Raw genomic sequence first — 13822 nt, forward strand, 5'->3', positions numbered from 1 at the left:
ATGAGTTTGTTTGTCTTTAATTGGATTACTTTCCCTTCTAGACTCTGAACAGGAAGTGCCTCCCGGAACCACAGAGTCGGTTCAGTCTGTGGATTACTACTGTGATAGTAAGTTCATATATGATCTTTTGGTCTTTATGTTGAAAATTTGCCTCAGTTGGAAGTTTCTGTTCTTCTACCCTTTTTAAGGAGCAGCAGCAGCTTTGGGTTGTCCCATAAAAGATTGGGTTTTTAGAGTCTTCTCTGTGTCAGGGTGGAAAATACACTAGGAACACCACAAATGGATTTGTTTGTACTTGACCCTGTCTTGGAAAACGTTGGTGGTGGGAATGCATGGGTTATGTCATTTGTCTCATTTACCCCTAGCGATCATTCTTCGGAACATAGCTCCGCACACTGTGGTGGATTCCATCATGACCGCACTGTCTCCTTATGCGTCCTTAGCAGTCAATAACATCCGCCTCATAAAAGACAAACAGACCCAGCAGAACAGAGGCTTCGCATTTGTGCAGCTGTCTTCTGCAATGGTGAGGTTCTCATCGATTCCTTCCTTTTTAAAAGAAACAGCTTTAAGAGGCAAATGTGGTTCATCCAGTTTTGAAACTATGTCTGAGGCTCCTGAAGCCCAAGATTCAAGGCTCCATAATGACAGTTTTGCACTGCTAAATTACAGGACTGATAACTTCAGTAAGTAGTAAAAATAATCTGTATACCTATAGGCAGCTAACTGGCAGAATTTTTGAGCCACAGTTTAGTCCTTTGTACTTTATTTTTTGTTATTGTTCTTTTTTGAGATGGAGTCCCACTCTCTTGCCCAGGCTATAATGCAGTGATATGATCTCACCTCACTGCAACTTGCACCCCTGGGGTTCAAGCGATTCTCCTGCCTCAGGCTCCCGAGTAGCTGGGATTACAGGTGCCCACCACTAGGCCTGGCTAATTTTTGTATTTTTAGTAGAGATGAGGTTTCACCATGTTGCCCAGCCTGGTCTCAAATGCCTGACCTCAGGTGATCCACCTGCCTCGGCCTCCCAAAGTGCTGGATGTACTTTGTTTTAGATTGGTTTAGCATTTTCTCTTGTGGTAGTACTGGTAACCTTCACATCCTAGAGGAAAAAGAGGTATTTCTTATTCTTGAGGTTTCATATCTGCAAACACAGTAAGGAATTAATTGCCTGTTGTTTGTTTGTTTAATAGAAAACTATTTCTTTGAATGGGTTAGATGGTAGGGAGAGATTTTTAATTACAAAATTGTTTTTCTTGACATTCTTCTTCAGGATGCTTCTCAGCTGCTTCAGATATTACAGAGTCTCCATCCTCCTTTGAAAATTGATGGCAAAACTATTGGAGTTGACTTTGCAAAAAGTGCCAGAAAGTGAGTGGCTTCATTGTCCTTATTTCAGTCTACTGCATCTGCATGTTTGTACAGCATGCCAAGTGTACACCAAGCCTGTACCCCAAGTATATTGAGACACTGTGATCCTCCGTGATTGCCAAGGCCGGGAGGGACACGTTTGTCTTCTTTTAGAGTTTATTCCCTCCTGTCCTCTATAACCCATTGATGAAGTTGCCTGAAATGGTTTCAGATCAGGAGAAAGCCAAGCATGGCAGATGGGTTGAGAACACATGCTTTGCAAACTGCAGCAGTATAGTGCAAACCCATCTGGAAATAGTCCTTCCCTTCCAGAACAGCATGCTAGTAGCTTCATGTATATAGTGCTTAATTCTAGCACTGTAAATTTCCCTTTTTTAGTATCATTGCACATCCAAAAAATGCTTTATTAGATGACAGGTTACAAAGTAGAAGAGTGTCTACAGGGCCACTTTCTCGCTCAGAAATTTCCCCATGAAGAGCCTTCCCCCTATGAAATGTGGCCTTGCTGGCATTTGAGACCTGCCAAAGGGTGGAGTGAATCACTATTTCTTTGGCAGTATAGGGGCACTACTTGTGGGAATAGTGAGATAGAATCACATGACTGGATCTTTGTGGTTTCAGAGACTTGGTCCTCTCAGATGGTAACCGGGTCAGCGCCTTCTCTGTAGCTAGTACAGCCATTGCTGCTGCTCAGTGGTCATCCACCCAGGTAAGATCAAGGACCTTTTGCTCAGGGTAGTGTGGTGGTGGTGCCCAGATTCATAGACATGACCTCTCCTGTGGAATACGATCTTTTTTTTTTTTTTTTTTTTTTTTTTGAGATGGAGTGTCACTTGTCACCCAGGCTGGAGTACAATGGTGCAATCTTGGCTTACCACAAGCTCCACCTCCCGGGTTCAAGTGATTCTCCTGTCTCAGCCAAGTAGCTGGGATTAGAGGCACATGCCACCACACTAGGCTAATTTTTGTATTTTTAGTAGAGACAGGGTTTCACCATGTTGGCCAGGCTGGTCTTGAACTCCTGACCTCAGGTGATCTTCCCATCTTGGCCTCCCAAAGTGTGGGATTACAGGCGTGAGCCACTGTGCCCGGCAGTATGAGCTTATTTTTAGGAAATTCTTCTGAGTTTTTTTCCTCAATGTCCACTAAATTTGTCTTTGTTTCATTTTGATGTTTTGTAGTCTCAAAGTGGCGAAGGAGGCAGTGTTGACTACAGTTATCTGCAGCCAGGTCAAGATGGCTATGCCCAATATGCTCAGGTAGGTAGATTTTAGCAGCATCTACTTTATAGTCTTTCAGAGTGTGTCTGAGAGTAGCAGCTTTAATGGTGGACTTTTCTTCAGTACTCACAGGATTATCAACAGTTTTATCAGCAACAAGCTGGAGGATTGGAATCTGATGCATCATCTACATCAGGTAGTAAACTTTGTCTCTCTCTTACCTTTGTTTAAGCACCTATGGTTGAAGAAGTATAACTCAATGTCTTAACTGGACCAAAAGCTACAAGTCCATTTCTCTGTAAGAATGTAGGGGGCATAGCCGGGCGCAGTGGATCATGAGGTCAGGAGTTAGACCAGCCTGGTCAAGATGATGAAACCCCATCTCTACTAAAACTACAAAAATTAGCCAGGCGTGGTGGCAGGCGCCTGTAATCCTAGCTACTTGGGAGGCTGAGGCAGGAGAATCGCTTGAACCCAGGCAGCAGAGGTTGCAGTGAGTTGAGATCTTGCCACTTGCACTCCAGCCTAGGCGACAGAGTGAGACTCCGACTCTTAAAAAAAAAAAATGTAGGGTACATTTTCTTAGCCAGAATCCTTAACTTTGTATATCACATCTAGTAGAATTATAAGAAAATGAAAATGTTGGCCGGGCGCGGTGGCTCACACCTATAATCCCAGCACTTTGGGGGGCCGAGGTGGGTGGATCAAGAGATCAAGACCATCCTGGTCAACATGGTGAAACCCCGTCTCTACTAAACATACAAAAAAGTAGCCGAGCATGGTGGCGTGCGCCTGTAGTCCCAGCTACTCAGGAGGCTGAGGCAGGAGAATTGCCTGAACCCAGGAGGCGGAGGTTGCGGTGAGCCGAGATCGCGCCATTGCACTCCAGCCTGGGTAACAAGAGCGAAACTGTCTCAAAAAAAAAAAAAAGAAAATGAAAATGTCACAGATTCCAGGATATGTAGGAACTGACATATATAATGACAGAAGGCTAGATTGGGCATTACAAATGAAGATGTTTGGCTTGGTGTTCAGTGCCTTGGCTCTCCCTAACCCTTGTGTTTATCATCAGGCACAGCAGTGACCACCACCTCAGCGGCTGTAGTGTCTCAGAGTCCTCAACTGTATAATCAAACATCCAATCCACCTGGCTCTCCGGTAATCCTGTTGTCCTCTATACAGAACTCGTGGCTGATGGGGAAACTGTTTTTGCTGTATGAGTATTACCCTTTCCTGTTATATGAGCCAGGATTGAGTAATATACACATTTCAACCTTATTTTTTTCTGTCATCTTACAAATATTAGATAATAATTTTATGATATATATATGTGCATATATTTTTTAAATATAAAATTTCAACTGTTTATTTATACTTTCTGCATGCTTCAGCTTTACCTTTAGAAAGAAAGTTGTCGCCGAGCATGGTGGCTCATGCCTGTAATCCCAGCACTTTGGGAGGCCGAGGCGGGCGGATCACAATGTCAGGAGTTCAAGACCAGCCTGGCCAACATGGTGAAACCCCGTCTCTACTGAAAATACAAAAATTAGCCGGGTGTGGTGGCACACACCTGTAATCCCAGCTACTTGGGAGGCTGAGGCAGGAGAATTGCTTGAACCTGGGAGACAAAGATTGCAGTGAGCCAGAATCACACCACTGCAGTCCAGCCTGAGCAACAGAGCAAAACTCCGTCTTGAAAAAAAAAAAGAAAGAAAGTTGTCAACATGTGTTTTGCTGAGGGATTGCCTTAGATTATTGCTACAGTGTGTCTCAGGGGAGCCCTTCATCCTAGATGATTGCAGTGATTTAGCTCTCTTAAAAGGCTTTACAGTTGAAATTATATTGAAGCTGCTGTTCTTTCCAGACTGAGGAAGCACAGCCTAGCACTAGCACAAGTACACAGGCCCCAGCCGCTTCCCCCACTGGTGTAGTTCCTGGTACCAAATATGGTAAGCCAAACCTCATGGGGCTGTTGACAGTTGGAAGGTCTTAGTTGTTGTCTTTGTTTAGTAAGAGTTCTTCTCCCTTTGCGGGTGTCAGAGGGACACTTGGGGATATGAGACAGAGAAGAAACATTAGGCCTGCTGCATCTCACTGACTTAGAATTTGAAATAAAGCGAGTTGTTACCTGGAATGACTGTATCCTGGATTTTGTTTTTGCAGCAGTACCTGACACGTCCACTTACCAGTATGATGAGTCTTCAGGATATTACTATGATCCGACAACAGGGCTCTATTATGACCCCAACTCGCAAGTAAATGCGCTGCTTCCTCCTCAGTTTCACTAGAAGTATCTTAGTTTACTTAGTGCATTTATAAGGCATAAAATGAAATCTTTCCTGCAAAAGAATATATGACTCTGATTAGTTTTAACTATTTCAAAGCCACCAAAATGGAATTTTTATTTGGAGAGTATGTTTTAATTTTAGGGTTAAAAATTTTTTGGGGTATAATATACACATAGAGAAAAATACAAAACTGGAATGTGCAGTTCTTTGAATGTTTACATGTATATACATTTGTGTATTACATATGTGTATATATCACCACTTATTCCCAGCCCACCTGGTCCTCATGCCCATTGCTGGTCAGTATCCTCTTCAGTAACCACTATTTTGATTTCAATTGCCATAGATTATTTTATCAAGTTACAATTTATGGGAAGACCTAGCTAGAAACTTTAAATTGTGGTTTTTCTCCCTATTAAATTTACTATTTTAGAGTGTACAAATCAGTGGCTTTTAGTGTATTCACAGAGTTGTGTAATCGTTACTAGTCTAATCTCACAACATTTTCATCACTCCAAGAAGAAACTCTACCTGTTAAGCAGTCACTACCTGTTCTGTTCTCCCCTCCAGCAACAACTAATATACTCTCTTTCTCTGTGGATTTGCCTATTTTGTTTTGTTTTTGTTTCTGAGATAGCATCTCGCTCTGTCGCCAGGCTGGAGTTCAGTGGCTTGATCTTGGCTCACTGCAACCTCCGACTCCCTGGTTCAAGCAATTCTTCTGCCTCAGCTTCCCGAGTAGCTGGGATTACAGATATGTGCCACCTAGCCCAACTAATCTTTGTATTTTTAGTAGAGACGGGGATTCACCATGTTGGCCAGGATGGTCTTGAACTCCTGACCTTAAGTGATCCACCTGCCTCAGCCTCCAGAGTGCCAGGATTACAGGCATGAGCCACCACACCCAGCTGTCTGTTCTTGACATTCCATATAAATGGAGTCAGACAATAGATGACCTTTTGTGTCCAGCATCATTTACTTTGCCACCCTGTATATTCTTGAGGGTAGAATTTAGCAGATGTATGGAGTGATGTTTTTTATTTTTGGTGACATATGTAACTTTTAAAAGGGAGAAACAACTTTAACACTCCATAAATAACTCTATTTATGACTGGGAACTGTGTATATAGAATAGTAAAATAAGTATTTTTAACAGGAACTTGACATTGATAACTTGTGGTTTCTGAGAGATTGAAGTGTCAAACTGTGTGCCACCTGCCTAAGCAGGCCAAGTTTCTGTATGCTTCTTCCACTTCTCTTGTTTGTGAAGTCTGGCCATTTATTTCCTTGTCAGTTCTCCTTGGTGGCCTTAGAAGTTGTGTCTGTGGCCAGGCGTGGTGGCTCACGCCTGTAATTCCAGCACTTTGGGAGGCCAAGGTGGGCGGATCATGAGGTCAAGAGATCGAGACTAGCCTGACCAACATGGTGAAACCCCATCTCTAGTAAAAATACAAAAATTAGCTGGGTATGGTGGCACACACCTGTAGTCTCAGCTAGTTGAGAGGCTGATGCAAGAGAATTGCTTGAACCCGGGCAGCAGAGGTCTCTGCACTTCAGCCTGGCTACAGAGTGAAAGGAAAAAAAAGTTGTGTCCACCACCTTACCCAGAAAAGACACTCTCCCTGCTGGGCATGGTTTCTCACACTTGTAATCCCAGCACTTTGGGAGGCTGAGGTGGGCGGATCACCTGAAGTCAGGAGTTCGAGACCAACCTGACCAACATGGAGTAACCTCGTTGCTCCATACTAAAAACACAAAATTAGCTGGGCATGGTGGTGCATGCCTGTAATCCCAGCTATATTTGGGAGGCTGAGGCAGGAGAATAGCTTTGAGCCCAGAATGCGGAGGTTGCAGTGAGCTGAGACATTGCACTCCATCCTGGGCAACAAGAGCAAAACTCTGTCTCAAAAAAAAAAAAAGGCACTGTCTCCTGGGTCCCTGTTAAGCAGATAGAGTGAGTGACTGGAAAATAGAGGATATGTGACACCTTTCCTCTGCTGCAGTTCCTGCTGAGCTTGGTTGGGTTCCTTCACCAACACCTCCTTCCAGCTCCAGGCTAGTATTTATGCCCTGTATGCGGCTGCCTGGTATCCAAAGGATTCTACATGGATGAGCCTGATGATGAGCTGTTGTCATGGCAGATGTGTGAATTCCATGACATGTCCACCTGTTCTGGCTGTCTCATTTATGTAAACAGTCTGTGGAACAGAGTGAGATAAATTGCTCTTTGGGTGCCTTCTAGCTAGGCCTAGGGATTAAATTAATGGGAACTAGACTTTTTTTATTTTTTTTAAGACAGAGTCTTACTCTGTCGCCCAGACTCACTGCCACCTCCATCTCCCAGGTTCAAACAGTTCTCCTTGCCGCAGCCTCCTGAGTAGCTGGGATTACAGGCATGCCATAACACCCAGGTAATTTTTGTATTTTTAGTAGAGATGGTTTTTCACCATGTTGGCCAGGCTGGTCTCCAACTCCTGACCTCGGGTGATCTGCCCACCTCAGCTTCCCAAAGTGCTGGGATTACAGGCATGAGCCACTGCAGCCAGCTGGGAACTAGACTTTTTAAAGAAACCATATTCTATTTTTACTCTAGTAGTGTCACACCTCTTTGCTAGAGTAAAGAAAAAAAAAAAAAATGCCAAGTTCATCATCTTAGCCTATACCAGGTGTGCCAAGGGTCTTTCTGGGCAGGAAGTATCACTAGTCCACAACATATTTTATCTTTTTTTTTGACAAAAAATTGACTGAAATAGCAGAAAGTCTGCATTGTTTTTGTTTTTTTGTTTTCTAGTACTACTATAATTCCTTAACCCAGCAGTACCTTTACTGGGATGGGGAGAAGGAGACCTACGTGCCAGCTGCAGAGTCAAGCTCCCACCAGCAGACAGGCCTGCCTCCTGCAAAAGAGGGGAAGGAGAAGAAGGAGAAACCCAAGAGCAAAACAGCCCAGCAGGTCAGAACATGACCCATATTTCTCTCATTGAGGTATTTAGCTGAACTCTTGGTTTTGGGGTTATAGCATTTATGTCAGCATTATTTGCATTCTTAAAAATTGGGCTCCACGTTTTCTTCATATTAAGTTCTTAGAGCATTTTGCGGTGTCTTATTGTTACCATATCTTGACTGTCAGTTAGCCTATGCACTTAGGAAAAGAAGCCCTGGAAATCTCAAAGCCTTTCAAGCAGTATTCATGAATGACTTTGGTTACATGTGATAGCATCTAATGGAAATATTTGTAGGTGGAAGTAAGAGTAAAAGGGGTTTGTTACAGGGCATGTAGTTGAGATAAGATCCTTAATGGCACATTCTCATGGCACAGGGGACTAAATGTTTTTTGGTGGTGTTTGTCGTTTGACATTAGATCGCCAAAGACATGGAACGCTGGGCTAAGAGTTTGAATAAGCAGAAAGAAAACTTTAAAAATAGCTTTCAGCCTGTCAATTCCTTGAGGGAAGAAGAAAGGAGAGAATCTGCTGCAGCAGACGCTGGCTTTGCTCTCTTTGAGAAGAAGGTAATAGCAGGAATGGCCACTACGTCATGTGATGGGGACTTACCTTAAACTTGAGGCTCATGACTTGTCCTCTGTTTCCCAGGGAGCCCTAGCTGAAAGGCAGCAGCTCATCCCAGAATTGGTGCGAAACGGAGATGAGGAGAATCCCCTCAAAGTAAGGGAGTACCAACAGTGTTTTAAAGACCTTATCTGTGGTTTGTGGCTCACGTTAAGGCTCAGCTGCATCTTATCTAACATGATTCCTACTTAAAACTGAATGTGATCGCTGTCGGTGGGTATTTGAGCAGTTTCTGCACATAGATTCCATGTTCAGGGCTTTGTTTTCTGTGAGAGTGGATGAGATGGAGTGATGAAAGAAGCCTCAATTCCTAAGCTCAGTTAATTAAGATTCATTGCATCTGTGAGTAGAGAGTTTTAATGGTCTGGAAAGAGAAAATTGAAACAAGAAAAACCTTGTTTTATTTGATAGATACTGACCTGGGTGGGTTATTATTCTAATCTGTTGTATTTGGGATTTTTTTTTTTAATTGAGATGGAGTCTCACTCCGTCTCTCAGGCTGGAGTGTAGTGGCACAATCTCGGCTCATTGCACCCTCCACCTCCCAGGTTCAAGCGATTCTTTTGCCTCAGCCTCCTAAGTAGCTGAGACTACAGGCGTGTGCTACCACACCCAGCTAATTTTTGTCTTTTTAGTAGAGACGGGGTTTCACCATGTTGGCCAGGCTGGTCTCAAACTCCTGACCTCAAGTGATCACCCACCTTGGCTTCCCAAAGTGCTGGGATTACAGGCATGAGCCACCACACCTGGCCTGTATTTGGGATTTTTATGTGTGTTCAGTGGTTTGAAAATAGTCACTCAGTCTAGGCAACATTGCAAGAGTTCGTCTCTGCTAAAAATTGGAAACAAATTAGCTGGGTATGGTGGCATGCACCTGTAATCCCAGCTACTTGGGAGGCTGAGGTGAGAGAATTGCTTAAGCCTAGCAGATCAAGGCTGCAGTAAGCCAGTGCACTTTTTGGGGATTGCACCACGGCACTCCAGCCTGGGGAGTGAGCAAGACCCTGTCTCACTTTAAAGGAAGAAAAGAGACTGGGCATGGTGGCTGACACCTATAATCCCAGCACTTTGGGAGATTGATGAGGTAGGCAGATAATTTGAGATCAGGAGTTTGAGACCAGCCTGACCAATGTGGTGAAACCCCATCTATCTCTACTAAAAATACAAAAAATTAGCCAGATGTGGTAGCAGGCACCTGTAATCCCAGCTACTTGGGAGGCTGAGACACAAGAATTGCTTGAACCTGGGAGGTGGAGGTTACAGTGAGTCAAGATAATGGCACTGCACTCCAGCATGGGCAACAGAGCAAGATTCCGTCTCAAAAAAAAAAAAAGAAAGAAAAAGGAAAAAATAGTCACCCAGGAATCTATTTCTTAGGCTCCAAAAAGGTTGGTACCAGGAGACTGTCAGGCCTGGCACTCAAGGACCTGACTGCTCCATGCAGTTGACAAAATGCGATTTAGTACTTGACATAACAGTAATGAGGATTCACTACCATTTTGGATGAGGCATTACTTTATCCAGTTACATAGCCATAGCCATCTTCCTGTTGTACATTTCCAGTGACCTATTGTACATTTCCATTTTGTTCCTAGAGAGGTCTGGTTGCTGCTTACAGTGGTGACAGTGACAATGAGGAGGAGCTGGTAGAGAGACTTGAGAGTGAGGAAGAGAAGCTAGCCGACTGGAAGAAGATGGCCTGTCTGCTCTGCCGGCGCCAGTTCCCGAACAAAGATGCCCTAGTCAGGCACCAGCAACTCTCAGACCTTCACAAGGTGGCCATGCTTTTCTAAGCTGAACTGAGGGGGTGAGGGGAGGCAGTGAGACAATTTGAGTGCCCTAACAGTGCTGACAGTTCCATAAATACCTGCCATCTTATGATGGCCTTACAGAAAGCGTTGCCAGTGACGGTGGAAGGAGTCTGGCAGCCCCACACACATCAGACTCTAGTTTTTATGGGATTGTGTATTGGTTTGGGCTTCGGCTCTTAAAATACAGTCAGTGTTACTAATGTTACGACATTTCAAATTAAGGTGGTCTGAGTCCTTACTGCATCTTTAAATTTTTTGTATAGCAAAACATGGACATCTACCGACGATCCAGGCTGAGCGAGCAGGAGCTGGAAGCCTTGGAGCTAAGGGAAAGAGAGGTGAATGGAAAACTCTGCCACTAGGAAGAGGATGTTGGGATAATCACCTTTAGCTTTTATTTCTAATATTTAGTTCCAGGTCCCAGGGGTAGGATAGAAGGATTTGTCACACCCTTATCATCCAACTGTTGTAGTTCATGTAGCCAGACCCAGGCTCTGTGTGCCTTGTGAGCCTCACATTGTCCCTTCATCATGAGGGTGCACAAGGCAGAAGCACACTGCCGAGACTGCTCACAGGTCTTGAATGCCAGAGCTCACTGCTTAAATCCACTGGATTGTGTTGTGGAGAGAGTGATCTAGTTTGGCCTGGGCAGGGAAGCCTTCGTGGGCAATGAAGGGGGCTTCAAATTAATCCCAGGGGACAGCAGGACATGAGGTTATTGAAAGGAAGGGTGGGATATGAAAGGAAGCGTGGGAAGAGCATGGCCAGTAGATCTGGGAACAAAGGCAAGAGAGAAGCCTGTGACATGTAAATGGGCAGGCAGTTAGTGCTGGTGGTTGGGGCAGGCTGGCGGCCATGTGGGCAGGGATTTAAATGCAAATACAGGCCTGTGAGCTAGAAATGAGCAAATGGGTTAGAAATCTCCCACCCTGAGATAATTCTGAACTGTCTGTAGTTAAGGCTTTTGCTTTTCTTCCCCGCCTCCCCCGCCCCACCCATCCCACTGTCTATGGTTCCACCTCCTCCGGGACTGCTGAACAGGTCTCTGGAAGCCTCCTCGATGTGGGAGTTATGCCTGTCCAAATGCTGAGGGGAGCAGGCAACTCTACCTTCCCCTTGGCAGACAGTACCCATGGCCTAGTGGGCTGGTTGAAGAGCTTGATGCAGGGCGGTGGGGGTGGGGGGGTTAATTAAATAAAACTGCTTGTTGGTGACAGTTCTACCCCTGCTTGCACACAATTCATATCTACAAACAACATATTAGATATGATGAGGGGAACGAGGGAATTTGGTATTTCAGAGTAGTCTTAAAAAAAACATTCTCCAGATTTAAAAATACTTGAGGGGGGATACTTTTGAAGAATAGTTGCATTAGATGGTTATAGGTTGAAGTCTGTGAATATTTCCAGCAGTTTTTTTCTCCCATGTAGATGAAATACCGAGACCGAGCTGCAGAAAGACGGGAGAAGTACGGCATTCCAGAACCTCCAGAGCCCAAGCGCAAGAAGCAGTTTGATGCCGGCACTGTGTATGTGATGCGCACATTTTCCAGTTCGTAAGCTGGGGCTCTGGCTATTTTAAGTAACTGTGTGTTTGCCACTGGCAGGAATTACGAACAACCCACCAAAGATGGCATTGACCACAGTAACATTGGCAACAAGATGCTGCAGGCCATGGGCTGGCGGGAAGGCTCTGGTTTGGGACGAAAGTGTCAAGGCATTACCGCTCCCATTGAGGTAAGCAGTAGGGTCAGGCCTCGGTGTGTACCAGACTTACAGGCTGGTTCCAGAGATGATATCAGAGCACTTTTAGAGCCTGGGATCCAGGAGCAGCTTTACCTTAGCAGGAAGGGCCAGATGATGTCATTGCCAGTGAGTGGGATTCTTGTTCCCTCCAGTCCTCCTTTTAAGGAGGGAAGAATGGGTGCAGTACCCCTACTTGATTTTTCTGGACCAATTTTTGGTATCTTTGGGTAAAACCCACTTCTAAAGACAGTATCATTCTAGTTTCTTTGTTATAAACAGACCCTATCACTGAGAATACTTACTTCCTTAACATCAGCATAGACCTACTTAGCTTTTTTTAAAAGGCACTATAATTTTTTTCTAAGTGATTTTGATTATGTCGTTTTTTAAAAAAACAAAATTTAGTAGGGTTTTCACGAATGATAAGAAATCCTTAAATTGGTCAGAGCCCAGATTGAGGCATCATATCCCAGGATCAAGAGGCCCCCTACCCACTGGCCTTCTAGGCAGGAGCTAACCTGTGATTGCCCCTGCTCTGTCCTGGGAGCACAGCTTAGGTCAGACTCTTGTAGACCACGTTCATCCTGTTTATCTGAGTTCTGCTGACATCAGCTGTCCTGTGTAATCTGTGCCTGTAATTACCAGGCCTTCCCATGCTTCAGAAGAGTGCTTTGGGGCCCTTTCCTAGGCATGGATGCTTGCTAAGCAGGCATTGAGGGGTGGGCGATTTGCTTCATCTGCCTGTGTTCAATAGCCCATTTTATTCCTCTAGCCCTTACACTTGGCTCCTGATCTTTTTCTGGAGAAATCCTTGTCTTCATATGCAATTTCCTCTCTCCCGTCTCCTGGTGGGTGGTCCTGCTGGGTAAGGAGTGGGCTTGGTGAGAGGTGGAGCGATCCATACCCTACCTGCCAGCTGACAGTCTCTGTGTTTCCCCAGGCTCAAGTTCGGCTAAAGGGAGCTGGCCTAGGAGCCAAAGGCAGCGCATATGGGTTGTCGGGCGCCGATTCCTACAAAGACGCTGTCCGGAAAGCCATGTTCGCCCGCTTCACTGAGATGGAGTGAAAGAGATGACAAAGAGCATAAGAAGTGGTGCATCTCCTGAATTCGCTCTTACCGCCTGTCTCTTTAAGGGCATGCCTTGTGCTGTTAATAGATCTTAGGGATAACCACTTCATTCTGCAGGGTTCTCCCTCCCACCTTAAAGAAGTTCCCATTATGTGGGTTGTCTGGTGAATGGCCTTCCTTCCCGCCAGAGAGCTTGTGAACAGACCGGACAGGACAGTGGGTTTTTTATACTTCTGTGTACATAGTGTAATGTAGTGTGTTTACATGTGTAGCCTATGTTGTGTCCATCAGCCCCTCACGTTCCTAGGGGTTTGAGATGCCCTAGGTGGTATATGACACCAAAGCCACCTCTGTCATTTGTTGTCGTGATGTCTTTTCTTGGCAAAAGCCTTGTGTATATTTGTATATTACACATTTGTACAGAATTTTGGAAGATTTTCAGTCTAGTTGCCATATCTGGCTCCTTTACAAAAGAAATACCTTGAAAAATGGGTGTCCTGTGTCTCTTTATTCTCGGGTGGGTAGGTGGGTCAAGCATGTCTGAGCCTGGTGATGAAATCAATTTATTTCTTGCCCCCATTACCATGTTCAGATTTTTTTTTTAAGACAAGTTTTCGCTCTGATGTCCAGGCTGGAGTGCAGTGGTGCAATCAGCTCACTGCAACCTCCACCTCCAGGCTCACTCGATCCTCCCACTAAAGTGTTCTAAGTAGCTGGGAGCTATAAGCCCATACTACCATGCTTAT

At 44.7% G+C, this 13822-nt stretch overlaps 1 protein-coding gene across 1 annotated transcript in view; it reads left to right on the plus strand.

Moving 5' to 3' along the window:
* RBM5 (RNA binding motif protein 5) overlaps positions 1-13569 on the plus strand; it is a 33044-nt gene extending 19475 nt beyond the window's left edge. Inside the window, exons 9-25 of the mRNA XM_012467776.2 lie at positions 42-107; positions 366-526; positions 1277-1374; positions 1996-2083; positions 2556-2633; positions 2718-2790; positions 3667-3752; positions 4459-4543; positions 4758-4849; positions 7674-7835; positions 8244-8393; positions 8476-8547; positions 10047-10226; positions 10526-10600; positions 11693-11790; positions 11869-11998; positions 12948-13569. Coding sequence (XP_012323199.2) covers positions 42-107; positions 366-526; positions 1277-1374; positions 1996-2083; positions 2556-2633; positions 2718-2790; positions 3667-3752; positions 4459-4543; positions 4758-4849; positions 7674-7835; positions 8244-8393; positions 8476-8547; positions 10047-10226; positions 10526-10600; positions 11693-11790; positions 11869-11998; positions 12948-13073 — 1820 coding nt within the window. The 3' untranslated portion in view covers positions 13074-13569. The remainder of the gene's footprint in view (positions 1-41; positions 108-365; positions 527-1276; positions 1375-1995; positions 2084-2555; positions 2634-2717; positions 2791-3666; positions 3753-4458; positions 4544-4757; positions 4850-7673; positions 7836-8243; positions 8394-8475; positions 8548-10046; positions 10227-10525; positions 10601-11692; positions 11791-11868; positions 11999-12947) is intronic.
* The last annotated feature ends 253 nt before the right edge of the window (positions 13570-13822 follow it).

Source organism: Aotus nancymaae, unplaced genomic scaffold (genome assembly GCF_030222135.1).
Source record: "Aotus nancymaae isolate 86718 unplaced genomic scaffold, 86718_ANA_hifiasm-v0.15.2.pri h1tg000067l, whole genome shotgun sequence".
NCBI classification, from domain to species: Eukaryota; Metazoa; Chordata; class Mammalia; order Primates; family Aotidae; genus Aotus; species Aotus nancymaae.